This window comes from Lampetra fluviatilis, chromosome 3, assembly GCF_964198595.1.
Source record: "Lampetra fluviatilis chromosome 3, kcLamFluv1.1, whole genome shotgun sequence".
NCBI classification, from domain to species: Eukaryota; Metazoa; Chordata; class Hyperoartia; order Petromyzontiformes; family Petromyzontidae; genus Lampetra; species Lampetra fluviatilis.
This window is the reverse complement of record NC_136277.1, coordinates 17,788,214-17,804,646: the sequence shown is the minus strand read 5'-3', so window position 1 is coordinate 17,804,646 and position 16,433 is coordinate 17,788,214. Positions and strand designations below refer to the sequence as shown.

General features: G+C 40.3%; 1 protein-coding gene across 8 annotated transcripts in view; it reads right to left on the bottom strand.

The window, feature by feature from the left end:
- The window catches only part of LOC144953668 (unconventional myosin-IXa-like), a 192,078-nt gene that overhangs the window by 49,386 nt on the left and 126,259 nt on the right, over positions 1-16,433 (bottom strand). For 4 of the 8 annotated variants that reach the window (XM_078884247.1, XM_078884257.1, XM_078884251.1 and 1 more), the window contains 4 exons: positions 15,364-15,411; positions 11,612-11,785; positions 8,574-8,613; positions 5,694-5,816 (listed from right to left, as the gene is read on the bottom strand). In XM_078884247.1, the coding sequence (XP_078740373.1) occupies positions 5,694-5,816; positions 8,574-8,613; positions 11,612-11,785; positions 15,364-15,411 (385 nt within the window). The remainder of the gene's footprint in view (positions 1-5,693; positions 5,817-8,573; positions 8,614-11,611; positions 11,786-15,363; positions 15,412-16,433) is intronic. The other 4 variants (XM_078884279.1, XM_078884288.1, XM_078884246.1 and 1 more) reach the window with 3 other exon arrangements.

Below are 16,433 nucleotides of genomic sequence, written 5' to 3'. Positions count from 1 at the left end.
TATCAAATTAAAGTTTCATCTTATCACCTCCACCATTACATTATAGGAGATGCCATGAAAGCTGCCTTACTAAAACTTGTATGCGGCAATAAATTAAAACATTCAATAAATTTACTCGTCTTCCTATCTGCAACCTGCATTGACTACAAACACTTTCTTTGCTTTGAAAATTACGAGTGAGCTGCTACCACTCCCATTTCAGACCAAATATCTACGAACCTTGTCCTACTCACTCGTCCACCCCACCCTCTCTCTCAGCCACCCATAGATCTCCACACAATGCGCGGCCAATTTTCGCCTACCATTTCTATGGTCAGCAGTGGCCTCTAGCTTGCTACAAACATTTTCATTTGCTTCAAAGTGGAAGGCTGCTCACTTCTCTATTGCATGTTTTTTTTATATATATAAACCTTTCTTAACGAGATTTCCTTCTAATAGGCCTTTTAATAAACATATAAAGAATGCGACAATATCTTCAAACTCTACTACCAATAATGGTGTAATGATTCATTAACCCCCTCAGACCCTGATTTAATAATCGCCCAGATTCAACACATTTTCACGAATTGGAGTACCTCAGTGGTGTCCAATACACCAAGCATAGTGATCTATTTTGGTGGATCTCTCAACTGGCTCTGAAATCCACAAGCAAGCTATGACCAATAATTACCACGATAAAGCAGAGACGTAAAGTACTCAATCCATAGATTTGGTATACGTTACTATGTTACTCATGTATTACTTCTTAGTCAGGCATTTCTATTTGCCATCGGCTCGAAATAAAATTAATGTAGGATTATGTGTTTGTTTAGATTTTTTCTGAGATCCATACAAATTATTGTGCGGTCCATGTACAGGCCACTGCTGTCGTAGTTTGATTGAAGATTATACCGTTTTAATATTGTGGAAGCAGTAGTCTCTCGTAGCTGCAATTACATAAAAACGTTGACTCTTACACAAGCAATTAAAAGCGTGTACACGAATATGAAGTGAACCTTTGATGATTCGATCACTGAACTGTAACCAAACTACTTGCATTCCTGCTGATTGTAGTGATTTGCAGATTCGACCAATTTAAGTGTAACATATTTTTGGAACATCAGATCGTCTGTATATATATTTTTAAGGTAGTATTAATTTAAAGTTCACAACTGTCATTCTTTTTCAGTTTGTGTTTATGCGCCACTGCATATGCAGTGCGATTTAAAAATGATGCATTGTATACTATGTGGAAAAAACTCATCATGGTTGATGAATATTTAGTACCGAGTTCAACTATTTTGCCCTGCCTCATGCTATAAATTTCCCTGCAGGTAGTGGTTGGAGGACATAGAGATTTAACTCGTCTTTGTACGACAGTAACTGACTTCAAGGTAATCATTTCATTATCCTTTGCATTATCAAATTCAACATTTAATGACATCAAGCAAGGCTGGCCACATTCCACAGTTTCTCCCATCATATTTGACACTGATATTCTCAGCCATAGTAAACCCATTCATCTGCTTGATACAATAATCTCGTCTATTGCAATGGCTATCTCACTTATCTGGCTAAAGAGGCATTGAAGCAGCTTTACTTTTCTGTGCCAAAACCCTCCTTTGACTTCAAACAATTCTCCCTAATGTACAACACAAATTTGGCCAAAGTTGGAATACTGCTGCCATATCTGGTGTGGAGCACCCATTTCCTTCCTTTGCTGCGCTCGATAGACTTCAACATGAAAGCAGTCACACTGATTTATCATTCAGCGCTCAATGATTTACTGCAGTCGCTCGCTCACCAACATCACTCTTCTATCCCCACTGCCATGGTCACCGCTTTTGTAATATTCACTCATTGATTCCTACACCCGGGTCGAGGACTTGGGTCGACTAGACGGAGCATTTCCTCTCACCACCACACTGCAGGTCACAGCACTTCTGCTTCTGCTTCTTCACTGGCACTGCTCGACTTTGGAATTCCCTCCCATTGTTTCTCTTTTCCCAAGTTCTTAAAACAACCTTGGTCGCGTTAAGAAATGTATTAACTCTAACATCTGTTACATTTGTAAGAGTGCTATTTGTTGCTGGCCAATTGCTGTTGATGGCTTTAAGGCATGTGCTAAGAAACTATTATGTAAATAAATAAGTGAAGAACATTATTTAGTTATACAATATTAACTTCAATACAACTAAAGTAGATTTCTCTATAATGTTAAGCTCTAAAATCTCAAATTTAGTTATGCAATATACATGCAAGGTCAACAGTTATGCAGATAACTAATTGCTTATGAAGGGTAGGTCATTAGTTAAACATACTGTAATGAAAATCTAAAGCATTTTGAAATGCCATACAATGCACAATATAAAAAAAACATTACCTAAATATAAAGCACACTCTTTGAAAGCATAACTTCTGTAAAAGCAACTCTCCCTTTTAACTTTTATGGTACGCTGCCTAGAAAAATATATAATACTGCACTGAGCCTACATGAAATGTTTGTTCAATCTAGCAAAAAAAACGTGAAGCTAATGTGGTTAAATATTTAAGCGAGAAGCATCTATTATTAGCAGTGAACAGAGCTCACAAGGCCTCAATTCCGCCAGCCGCTATGGTCTGGGGACCCATCACTGGACATGTGTTTCCCGCTGCTCACACGCCCGGGGAAGGGCAGCCTTCAGGAAATGGCTCCGTGTGAACACGTGCTTCCTTGCTCACAGCCAGACCACACAACACCTTGCGCGCACGCTTTGCCCCTCCCCCCTCCGCGATAACCCAGCGACAAGAGGCAGGGTATAACTTACGTGTGACGGGACACACAATGCCATTTGGATTTAATATTAAGGACGGATTTATGAGCATCTTAGGATGCTGGATTCAATGAAAACACACAAATATTGGGCTTTTAATGATGTTTTAATGCAAGCAAAGAACTAATGAGGTTTAATATGCGGTATTTGAATTCTAACGGTCTATTTCTTCATTGCAATTTATTTGCCAGATGATGCTAAATGATCGCATTCACCACAATGCCACTAAAATATTACTTCACCAAATCATGATCCCAAAACTGTGGAAAATCATTAAATTAACAGAAGGGATAATCTACGCAAGATTAATATATCACATTTAAGCTCTTGAGAGTGTTTACTTTTCTCTTACAATCAGGTTCCTCCAGTGAGTTTAAATCCTTATTCCAAATAAATTGCAAGGTCACTTTCAGTCTTCTATAAACACATGGCCTTGTCCCTGCTTAACTTATCAACCTTATCTCTCCTTACTCCTCCCTCTGTCTGCCTTCCGGGATCAACCACTGTTATTGCTGCTGTCAAATGAACATCTGCCCCTGTGGGAGGGTCAGTCGTATTCCTCAGCCATCATCTCTGTATGGAATCCCTCTGCCGGGACCTCTGGTCCAACTCATTGCTGCTGTTGCCCAATTACCCTTGATATGATCTCGTTAAATCTCGGAACTTTAGGAGGCTTTATAGCCTGGTTGGTGTTTGGATCAGCGACTGCCAGTGCAAGACCGTTGCTGCAGGCGCATGGCTGTGATGTACCAGCAGATGGCAGCACAGTAATGGCTGTGGTCTCCAGATAGATTTGGTCCTGGTCAAAGGGTTGAGTGTCTCTGGATTAAACCGGTTTGCGCACTTGCTTTTCATCCCCTTGTACGCACTTTCATCCCACATTCCAAACACGTATTCGTAGATTTGGACAAGCATCCCAATGCAGGACCCTCCTGAAAAGTCTTGAGACTCTGAGAAGCTTTGCAGGATAACTAAATGGCATTATTATTAAATGGTAATATTAACAAAACAAAACCTGTTAACCTCCTCTGCCTACAAATAACAATCCCCTTGGAGGCTGCCCACAAATGCTTGTGTAGTGTATATATATTTCTTCCACACGGTAAATGTGGATTTTTCAACCCACAAGTTATAACCTCTATCTTGCCCCTTGATATCCTATATACGGCACACACTCCCCATCATACCCGGAGCCATGCTCCACAGTGAATGCTGGTAAATCTCTCAATTGTAATTGTCATGTAAATGATTACGAATGATTATTGCGTATCTAACGTCATATCTTCCCTATTAAAACTAGGTGAAATATTGATATCAACCATTGCTCATTATTTTAAAACGATACCCTTTATTTAGACACGAAAGCCTCACTAAATCTGCTCTTACAGGACCGGCCCTGCATTTGGGATGTTTGGTCAATTTAACTCATGACTGTGTGATTTATGGGAAGAAACCGGAGTGTCCAATTAAACCCAAAGACAAGTGGATAACACTTAAAGCTTCATGTTTCTTGATTAACCAAACATTTGCTGTACTGTCATTGAATGGCCACTTTGCAGCCAAGTGAGTTTGAAAGTTTTACAATCCTGCATCATCCCACAATGACTGCTCAGGTACAGGCACAATAAGCCTCTGCACCCATCTCAGGCACTATATAAATTAAAGTAAAATAGTGTAGCCTAAGATTTATCGTTACAATGTGCGCACTATACGAGAATGGTAAGAGCTGCTTATTTCACTCTTTACTATTTTAAAATTAACAAAGAAAAAGCTCCCCAAGACACAAACTTCACATTGCAAATCAGGCAATAGAAAGTGTTACCAAAGAAGCCATCAACCAAACGTTTTGTTTTCCAAAAGACAAGGCATGTGACTGTGCAAGCCCCCAAAGCGGGCGCACGCAGGTACAGTCAGTGTGGGGAATCTCGCTTCTGAGTGAGGTGCACCCCCTGTACCCGTGTGTGTACACTGACAAAGGAGAAGCCCTCTGGGTGCACGTGCATATGTTAGTGTGCCAAGCGAGTGTACGCGGCTACCCTTGGCGTCCGCATGTATGTGTACCACTCGGTACGAACATCTGTTAACCATCAGACATTTCAAAACATGTTTCGAACTTGTACCGGTTGTGCATTTATAATAAAATTTGATTTTCAAATACTAAACGTCTTAAAACACAATATGGGTGCTTTGCATTACTTGACATTACATAATAAAATGTAGATGTACCTAGCGCACTAGCGCATAAATGCACTGGCATCTCAAGATGCAGAAATTCGTTGTAATATCTCTACATAAGTAGAAACGTGAGAATTATTTTATTATTTTATTATTTCCATTCTACGTGACTTTACCAAAAGAACCAAGAAGACAACTGAAGGGGCCAAACTATACATTTAGTTATTTATTGTTCATTATGCTCATTTACCCAGGGAAAGCCCCCGTATCCACCCTAATTGTTAAAACACATTCCTGCGGAGGGAGCTGGTAGGAACGTTGGGTTGCTCAGTCAATGGCCAGGGTCAACGGCGGCGTGGCGTATTCCGCAAATATGGCCGACTGTGAGGGCGGGCACAAGCCGGCGTGAGTAGGTTAAACGTTGAGTTTTATAAGGGCATCACGGGGTGACCAGCCCCTCCCCACCCAGCCCCACCCCTCCCACCCCCCACCCAGCCCCACCCTCCCCTTGCCACCCAGCCCCTCCCCACCCTCCCCACCCAGCCCCACCCCTCCCATTTTTGATGGATGACGGACAGACGGATGGACACAATAATCACCCGTGGGTTGGTGTAACCAGGAGGTTCCTACCAGTATAATGTGCTGAATAGGTGTATTATGCAAAAAAAACAGGTAACCCCTCCACAAAACTGGCGCATTTACAGGTGAGGTGCACAATGAATGGACCTGAAACTGTGCGCTGATGCTCGGAGGTTTCTTCTTCTTGTTGAGGTGCAGCAGGGACTTGGTGGTTCGGTCGTGCAGCGTCAGGTTGACGATGTGCTTCAGGGAATTCACGTCCAGCAGATGCTGCCACAGGCAAACACAGCACGTTATGACACATCCACACTGGACAGGTTATGACATTCTAAGTCTTGTCTGCAGAGTACGCACGCATGTTGAACTTCTTTTGCACCGTACATAGCCAACCTTGCTAATCGGGAGGTGCAGGGGAAGGACAACACACTAAAGACTAAAGGCTGTTTTAACAAACTAAACATAAACAAAAACAAGTGAGGCGTGTTAAACAAAACCGTGCAGGATTAACAGATGTTATTGGAAAGAATCAACAGATTATTGTGTTGGCAGTGGGGCACAAGCACAAATAAAGTAATAACTCAATATGTTTTGGGCAATGGTCCTTCTTCATAGCACCTGTTACAGTAAAATCTTGGATTGCAAGCATAATTCGTTCCGGAAACGTGTTTGTAATCCAAAGCACTCGTATATCACAGCACTCGTATATCAGTTGTGATCACGTGACGCTCGGCAGACAAAGCGTATAAACGTAATACTTGTATTGCAAGACCTCGCTCGTTTATCAAATTAATATTTATTTAAAACATTTGCTCATCTTGCGAAACACTCGCAGACCAAGTTACTCGCAATCCAAGGTTTTACTGTATATACTTTTCTCCTTTTAAGGCACTGTAATTGATACATGTGTTGAGCTTTTTTCTGTTATTGGAAAGTACACTCCATATAAACGATGGGGCCTCATTCAACACAAAAAAAGCAATATAGTACAAAATTTTACGTGTTGAGTGGGGCATATGGGTAAAAACAACACAAGCAGCGACTGTTCTGCTTTTAAGAGTTCAACATTTTTTTTTCTGAAAAATGTTTTTCAGTAGTTCATAAATTTCACCAGGGGTTAGAGGCTTTCCATTTAAAAAAATGGTCCAGTAGAGCAAATCTTAAGGTTCTTTAAAATACACGACCAAGATTTTGTTATTGCTACAAGTCACATCTCAATAAGCAAGTGGCCCGGACATTCTTTCACAGTCAACATTACTTTGTTTCCCTTTAATCGCAACTAGATACACTTAGCGAGTAAAATGTCATCATGCTCCTCTCTTTATACAGCAACCAGACATTTATCATCCACCTTCATCGAAAAGATAGACTGAATTTTTTAAATCTATTGTATCAGTTATGGTTATAATTGAGCAGAATGCAGAGGCAAAGGAACTGTGACAGTGTGCAAGACCAAACCATCCATCTTATCTCATTTAGAGTGATATAGCTCCTTATTCCAAGGGGCTTTACATCAATTATAAAGTTGTGCATGGGATGACAGTGCTTTGAGATGAAGAGTGGGGATATTAAAAGTGGTGGTGTAGTTTTGGCGACAGTCGAGCAGCCAGGAGTGGTTAAGGAGGGGTTGGGATAGGCCTGGTCATAGCTGGGGGGGGGACGGAAAGCTGGAGGGGGGGGGGGGAGATGTATTGTGGCAACGCATTGGGAAGACAAAGGGGGTTGGTCCGGGGTGGGAGCCGGGCGGCGGAAAGGGGGGCCACTTCACACGAATATTATCCACAATTCTTAGTCATAATCCAACCTCACATTTACCCCTAACTAGACATAATCCTATATTAGAAGTTCACCTATTGATGTACAACATCAATGAAAGTCAGCCACACAAACCATTTCAATGCACTTTCTTCAGGATCTCACCGATGTTCATGGCTCAAGGACAGCGAAAGGGCTCTCGTTACCTCGTACCCACGATGATTGCACGGCTACTATCGCTTTGCAGGGAACATTAGTGAGTCCCATACATAAAGCTGTTTATTGATGTAAGCTTGAGAAAATATATTAAAGTGGATGGTTTTATTTGGAGAGTCTGCATGTGTGGGCCAGCTGCACAATAAATCAATGGTTGAATAAGGATGCCATCGTGTTGTCTAAGCACTAAATGCCTGCAACATTTAATAATTTAATTTACATATTCACAGAGTAAATATGCCTGAAGTATTAATTTATAGAAAACCAGTCTGATATTTGCTGCATTTTAGTGCAAACATTTTCACCAAGGTACAAAGATTTTCGGTTTGTCAACATACAAAATAAATCTAGTATGCACAGCATCACATAATACACGTGTGTATATTTCGTCAACATTTGAAGTTTCACACCTCCAGGGAACACTAACGTCAATAAACTACTCAGCAGGATACTTTCTTAAGTAATTACTCACACGCATTACCGGTAATGCCAATGCTTTGGAACAGAACTGCAAAAATGGCATTAATCATCAGCACAGGCACTTTTAAGGCGAGTTGGAAATATCATTGGCACAGTCACTGAAGCTGTAATGGTGAGCACTTAAAGAAGATGGTTGCTGTGGTAGACTGTTTATGCTATACATTGGTCAAGCTATGAGCTAAGGCCTAATTTCTTAATCCTAGCAATACACAGCAACCTTTGCCCAACATTGCATATAATGATACAATTTTACTCAAATAATATGCACGCAGACCTTTGGCAGATAACATCTAAGCAGAACAGGCAATTTTTTATATGAGCCCTGCACATTGTTTAGAAGGAATGTTAAACAGTAGCTAATGCTTCCTCCCATCCCTATATGAGATGAATAATTTCCTTCACTGCCGACTAGGAAGCCAGATCAGCAAGTGTTTATTTCATTGGGACTCTCCCCTCTGAAGAGTGATTAAAGCAAACAACAGAGGTCCAAGATGTTTATACAGATATCCCAAGACGGTGAGTCACGCTCGTCACAAATGCAATAAATAACTCCGCCTGGTGAGTTGTGTAACTTCATACCTTCGGTATGCTCTGTCTGGACTTTACATTCTTGCCTTTGCTGGTAAAACAAAGCACACACAAATCTGGTTGTTAACATTTCGCAAAAGTTGTACAAACATATCCAATCGGCTGCCATTGCACGGCAGCAAGATCGATCACATTCTGCGTCGAAATGAATTATAATCCTTTGCAGAAACGCACACAGATTGAAATTGTTTAAATAACAGGCATAAAATGTGCAACATGTGATGGCAGCGCAGTGTGTACAGCTGTTCAATGAGATCTTACGGTGTCACACTTCTAAATACAATGAGAGAATATATGGAAAGTGTTTTATGTTGGTAATTATGTTAGTTTATAAAGAAATTTAAAAGATCCTTGGAAAACAATACCCCTGAAGATATTTTCGTGAATTGATAGCATGTGGTTTAAAAAATAGAAATTAACCCTGTAGAGGGCAGATATTATGCCATCTCATTCATACGCTTCTAAGTTTCCATAATGTGGTATGTCCATTATTTTTATACTGCGTCGCTCTAATACATTTGTACTGAAAGATTAAAAGACGCTCAGTCCAAGGAGCAAACAGGTCCAGTCCGAGAGATTTATCTTGCTAACAAGAGGCAGTGTTGAAGGTGGCCAGGTTAAAGCATCGTGCCACAAATATTCTGAGTTAAAATCCAGGAACTTGTCCTAATTAAATTGGGTTATCAAGTGTAGAAAGTTGTATTTTATGGTCTCAGCATGGTCACCACCAATGGTTGCCCACAAAAAGCATAATAAAATGTGGTATTGTACTTGAATTGAATAAATGTTTTCCAACTCTGAGAATAACAAATTAATTTCACTGTTATGAGACAATCGCATTGTAAAGAATATGTGAGCCCTGCTGCGTGAAGCGTAAAAAGGGCACTTGAAAGATTGTTAGGGAGAAGTCCTGTAAAGGATCTCTTCTGTCGCCAATTCCCTGACACGTGGCACACTGATCTGAGATCTTCAAAACTAAACTTTCATCACGCCAAATGCCACCAAATGCACAATTGAAATAAGTTAGTCAAAAACACACAAAATAAATCAAATGAGCGGCAGTGCTTAGAGTGTTAAATGGTAATCAGCCATGCGATGTGGAATTGAAGAACACAACATCTCATACAGAGCAGCAGAATCAGAGTGAAGTAGAAACATGCAGCTTGTACTTCCCCAAAGTCTGTGAGGCAAGCCCTTGATGCAGTAATTTCCCATTCAGTGTTAAACACCTACACATTAAACTAATATTGTTGCACTAAACATTACCTACCCACTTGAAATATAGCTAAAATATCACTTGCAAACAAACTGTTAAATTTGTTCAAAGCCACTTCATGGATGCAGGCCCAATGGTTTGTGTGAAATGTGATGGACCAGAGTGTTAAGTACTTTTGGAATGGGAATCTCAGTGGCTAAAGCTAACACTGTAGTGATGCCCATATGATACGAGAAACAACATGGTCAAGATCCTGATTTGAAATCTAGGGAGCAACCCAAGGTAAAAATGAAGCCTTCATGTGTGACAAGGTTTAAGGTATCCGCATTGCCTCACAGTGCATGTAAGTTATTTGATTAAAAATAAAAATCTGAGCTAAATGAAGGCATGCACGGCGATAACACGTGAACATTGAGCAAATTAGATCTCAGAGTGCGGTATGATCACTGTGATGAGAAACAGCATTGAATGACAACACATGGACGCAATATCACTTTTAGGTAGTTTTACAATGTGATGTACACCTCAAACATTATAGTGGGGTCCAAAATGCATCTCATAATAAATGCCAGAGTACAAATGACATGCGAGGTAAACATATTCCAAGCCAGTGGCTATTCTAGGCCATGGCACGCACGTCTCTTGCCACAGAACAGTGGCAGGCTGCCATCAGATGGTGACATCATCATGAAAGAGCCACCAATATTTTCTGTCATTTACAACTAACTCCCTTAACATATTAATGGCTAACGAATTTCGGATGGCAGAAAATTAAGTACATTTACAAATGTGTGACTATGCTATCGAGTATACCATACTTAGACCATGTACTATTATACATGTACGATCACCACTACTGAATAATAGCACACCAGCAATGTGAGCAATTAAAATTTGAGTGGAAACAGGGTGTGAGATTCGTCACATCTCAGATCTGTGACAGGTCAGTGAGACCGCTCTTTCAAATTAAAACCATCACCATTTTCGTTGCATTTTATATATTAATATAGATGTGTAAAAAAATCTGCGTGCAGTATGCCATTGGGGATGTCGTTATCTCGCCTTGTGTGCTATTCAGCAGTGGTAGTTGATGTATAAGCATACATGCCATACACATGTGCAAAGTGATATGTCATTCAGGTGAACGCCAATGGAATGCAAATGAATGTCATTTAGATATACAAAACGCATCAACGTAGGGATCTTAATGACATCATAGTTAGCCCATGCACTATTAAAGAAATATGCAAAATATGACTGTATTCTGAAAAAAATTGGAAGTTATTTTAGAAATTGTTGTGCCTGTCAAATGTGGCTCAAATGAGGGCAAATGTAAGAGCCGCTGTAAATATATAGTGCGAGTGAAGCATTCACTGAAACGGCAGGGTAATAATCATCGCTTTAGCAACGACGTGATGGCATTGCCCTTAGAAGGATGTCTGGGCAGGCCTGGTCACTTCCAGATCTTTCCGTGATATTAGACTGTGGGGCTCTGCCGTAGTGAGGTCTTAAACTTAATTCTGTGTTAAGATACCTAAAACACAATTGAAGGGTATCCAACTAAATGAAAAAAGGAAAAATAATTAAGTTTAATAATTTGCTGTGATTTGCAACCAATATAAATGAAAATCAAATCAGTATGCAAATCCAGCACATGCTTGTAGCCACCACTGCGATCAGGGGTGCTCAATATTCAAAGTGCTCTTCGATTATCTTGTGAATGTTGGTTTCTTATTGATGAAATAACACTGTGCACATGTACATACACACAAGTGAATTGAGGCAGAGAGGACTTTCTCCAACACCCACTCACGTGAGGATTCCAGAAACCCTCTCCAATAGTTTGCTGTGTGCAGGGAAGCCAAAGAGTTCAGCGTCTTCAGAACCAGCACGCCAAGAAGTGCAGCCTCTAAGCCCAGCCCCAGGCCTCCCCACACCACCATCACCAGCAGCACCATTAGTCTCACTAAAAGCACAGCCATGCGAGCTGTATCAGGGGGTTGATAACGGTCATCCAAAGAAGAGACACTCGACCAGAAAGCAAGACACAGCTCGACTCCACTAAAAGACCTGCGAAACTTCCAGAATAAAAAAAACGGATTTCAAAATGCCCTTCAAATTATAACCTTACATTTTTCAGCAGGAAGAATAGCACCCGTAAAGAAGCAAACAAAAAAATACAATGTGCTGTGTTAGTTATTCATTACCAGGCATGCAAAGATGCATTAATTCGGTCATGAAAGTAAATTTGTATGCTCAATACATGCATTTAATCGTGTATGGAAGAACCAATTCGTTTTATTTGTACATACTGTATGTCACTGACTCATGTAAAGCCTCCAGCTACTAGAGGCTCCGTATTCACCGTAATGACAAAAAAGTCTATTCTGTGCACAATCCGTGGGCCTGCAGGATCACCACGGCTTCTGTGGACAGTTGCACTGGTGTCGATACAAGTACCCTTAATTCAAATCACAACCTGAAAAGACAATTTTATCAAATCCCAAGGGGCCAACCTATTACATGCCCATCAATTTCACAGGCAGTAAGTCGCCTTGGCCTTAACCCGGCTAGAACATTGCAAAAGAGGCAATTTTCCATGTTGCTCAATGGGCAAAAAATTCTTTCCAGGTTATAGAAAGGATATTGACTGACGTAATTAATGACAATTAAAAGGAATAAATTAGCTGTGTTTCAGAAGATAACCTTTGCAATTTTTCACGACGGCGTATTATATATTTTTAGTGAATCTACAATTATATAATAAATGGGAAGCAACGGGAGAAGATGGAGGAATGCAAGAATTCAGACAAGTAATGTAGGCAGCCTCGATTTTTAAGAGCGGTGTAGAGGTTCAATAAAATAAAACAGGGAAGTCAGGGCATGAGCTTGAAACAAGTGAACCAGTCATTCATTGGTAGTTGAAGAAGAACAGGAGAGTAACTCACAGCATGGCTGAGCAAGTTCAAGGCAATAATACGAGGAGGGTATTATGCTGAACAGCACAATCAATGCCACATATGCTGTCAATGCAAATGTAATAAACCAGTAACTATGGATACATCCCATGAGGTATATTTTGTTCAAATTATCTCAAATATATATTTAGAAAATCAATGTTGCAGTACACATAGTACTTGCAACATGACCTCCATTCAGGATTGTGAAGAAGGGTGGTCAGGAATGTTAACTCACATCATCACTGACATTTAGAATTACTGTGAATCCATTTCCAACTAAAATAAGCGATACATGCTGTACCTTTAACTGAGGTCTTATCATGAAACAGAATAACCTACATCGCGCTAAACAAAAAGCACCAACAGTAGAAAAATTCATTAAAATCACGGCAGAACATGCCCTGCCAGACATGAATTGTAATGTGGGGATTTTGTAAAAAAGTTAATGTTTTCTGAGCAAGGTGGTACACACGGTGGAATGGACGTATGGATTATGCGAAGATGAAGAGGCCAAGAATGAGACATCAAGGAGCAGGTAAATAAAGTGCATGCAGGGGGGCAGTAAAGGTTTACGTTCCTATCAGTGCGGAGTTTAAGTGTTAGCCCAGGGGTCGGCAACCAAAATAACAAAGAGCCCATTTTTCTCGAATTCGTAAAAAAAAAATTAACTCAATATATCAAGATATGCAATGCATGTGAATGCGAGACTGGCCCTTAATAAATCACGGTCACGAAGCGGTCCTTAAAGAGCCGCATGCGGCTCCGGAGCCGCGGGTTGCCGACGACCCCTGTGTTAGCCGACGACCCCTGTGTTAGCCCTTCACAAGAGCGAGTCCTCTCGACCCAGGTTGCTTCACACATGGAAAAGGATACTCGGAAGACATCGCAAGTACAACAAGATCCTTGAGACTCAGCGAGTTCCTTTAGGGTAAATAAGAAAATATTGCACGATGTACCTTGCAATTTTTCAAAGTATTGATAATAGTTATGGGCGATATGGCAAGGTGGTTTGAAATAATATCGAGACCTGACGCCAATTAAATGTACATCTGTTGAGACATGTGAAAGCTACAACAAAAATACTAGGGTTGGGGGGGGGGTTATGTCGCCATTCATTTTAAAACACATCTACAATCCAACCACTGGAATATTTTTTATTGATTACTTCCATTAAATTTGCTAAGTAATTGTTGTACAATACATTGCCAGAATCCTTTCTGTTTCTGTGTAATATGATGACATTTTAAATTACACTGTCCATGTTGAAACAACATACCGTTTGATATCGATTCGATTTTTACATCCGTTACATGACTTTATTATCTTACCATGGCAATCCACGTATTTTGGTTCATTAAACAGTATAGTTCAAACATGAAGATGCAAAAACTTGAATCGTTGACAAATTCATTCAAGACAAATGAAGCGAGTTTATTTTACTAATGTATGCTGCAGTTATAAATTGCTGTCGAGGCTGCATTTTATACTTGCTGAATAAGCTCTCATGTGGTTGTCTGTCGGTTTGTTATTTCAGGTGTCAATTCCCGATTTCCCAGCATTCCCCAGAAAAGTCCACACCAACTCTGACCTCCACGAATATTCATCGCGAGAGTTTACATGAGTTGGGGGAATGCTGCCATGAAGTAGGAGCTTCCTTCCAGGCCAAGCGACGCATACGCCTTAGAAGGGCAAATACTGTAAGGGGCCATCCATTTAGTATGTACGCAAAAATCTGTCAAAACTTGACCCCCCCCCACCTGCGTACGTACGCTTGACCCCCCCCCACCCCCCCCCCCGAATCCTATAGAACGGCGATATTTAATCCACGCAGAACCGATCAATGATTAATAATATTAACGTGTTTAAGCAAACCGAAAGTCCACCGCCGGACTATTTAACTAATTTGAAGGTCAATGTAGACAAATTATTATCGAGGCTTCACACCCCTCCCACCCTGTTTCCGATGCGTACGTACGCATTTTGGTTAATCCCCCTCCCCCCTCCATGCGTACGTACTAAGTGGATGGCTCTCCTAAGTGCACTCACATTGTGCGATGGTCGGTCAAATATTCGTCACATCCTTTTATGACGCAACAAAGTCAAGCCAATGAGTGAAATTGTTTCAATGCGCAAATGGGCATGGGGCAGTCCTTCATTCCTGTTAGAAGCCATAGCCAATGGTGAAGATTCTACATTCCTCGGACAGGAGCTGGTTTCTGTACAGGACAGACATTGTTGATTTCCTACAAAATGGGAGTAATTTTCTTGACCCCCAGAGGGGATAGGTCAACCCCCAAACAAGATTTGAACTCGAGACCTACTGATTGTAAGTTTAGCAATTTATTCATGGGATTTATTCATCAGTGTCTGATCTCACAGTCTTCAAATTCACCAATGGAAAGTTCCTCATCTTCTATAAAAATTAACATTAAAACGTGTGCAATTTTTAACGAAAAATCGTAATTTTTCCTGCTGAAAAAAGACAACGAAGCAGTAACTTTACACTCACACTACCACTTATTATTGTCTTCAAAAAGTATTGTTCCAGTAGCGAAGCTTTAAGTGAAACATGCACAGGTGAACAAGTACAGGGGACTGCACTTACTGTGTCTTCTGCATTGCCTCTTGACACTGATCCACACTATTGAAGAAACTGAAAAACAGACAGAACTCAAATTTTGATTTAAAGCTTTCGTTACTGCAGTGATTCATATTCTTGGTTCTTTCGGTAAAGTCACATAGAAGGGAAACAATAAAATAAAACAAATATAAAACAATAAAATTCTCACGACGTTTCGACTGTGGATTTTACACCTGATGATGATTGCTTGTGTTGCAGTCGAAACACCGTGATAATTTTATTGTTTTATATTTGTATTATTAGACAGAACTCAATTGGGAAATGGTGCCTGTTGAATATTAATTCCTCCATGCAAGTTACACCTCGACAAAGTTTGTTGCTGGAAAATTGCGTGAACAAGTATGCACCGTCCTATGAACAGTTGTGAAGTGCACACACCTAACTTTTAAATTGAAGTATTTTACTTCAGAAATGTTAAAACCATTACTCACTTGGAAATTCATTTTGAAATGCCTCATGAACACATATATATAAACAAGTGTATTGTTATTTGTCAGTGCACTGCTATGATATACATTAAAAGTAATTTTCACCATTATCATCATTATCATCACCAGCCATGTTCTATCCACTGCTAGATGAAGACATTTCCACGTTTCCACCACTCCCCATGGTCACACAATGCCACAACAGAAGTGGTTGTGCTGTTGGGTGCGATCACTCTCCTGGCTGCAACTCTGTCACCAGTCTCGTCCATTGGCAATCAATGCTTCTAAAATAACGCATCCTGCCTGCCTGCCTCTTTAATAATTAAATGTAAGACATTAATGTTGTAAAATCACAGGATATGCCGAACAGGCCATTTTGATGACTCAACCCCCAATTAAAATTGGATCTAATTTACAAATGAATTAATTTCTATTACATGAAAAGCATAGTACAGTACAGTATGCCATTTACAGCAATGCCATTTTGAAGCATTTCATTGTTATATTAGATGTTTATCCCCGAGTGCAGATATGTTATACAAAATCAAACCATTACATTTAAACAATAAAATACATAAATGCAAAAGGCAGATTTTTCAAAGCTGA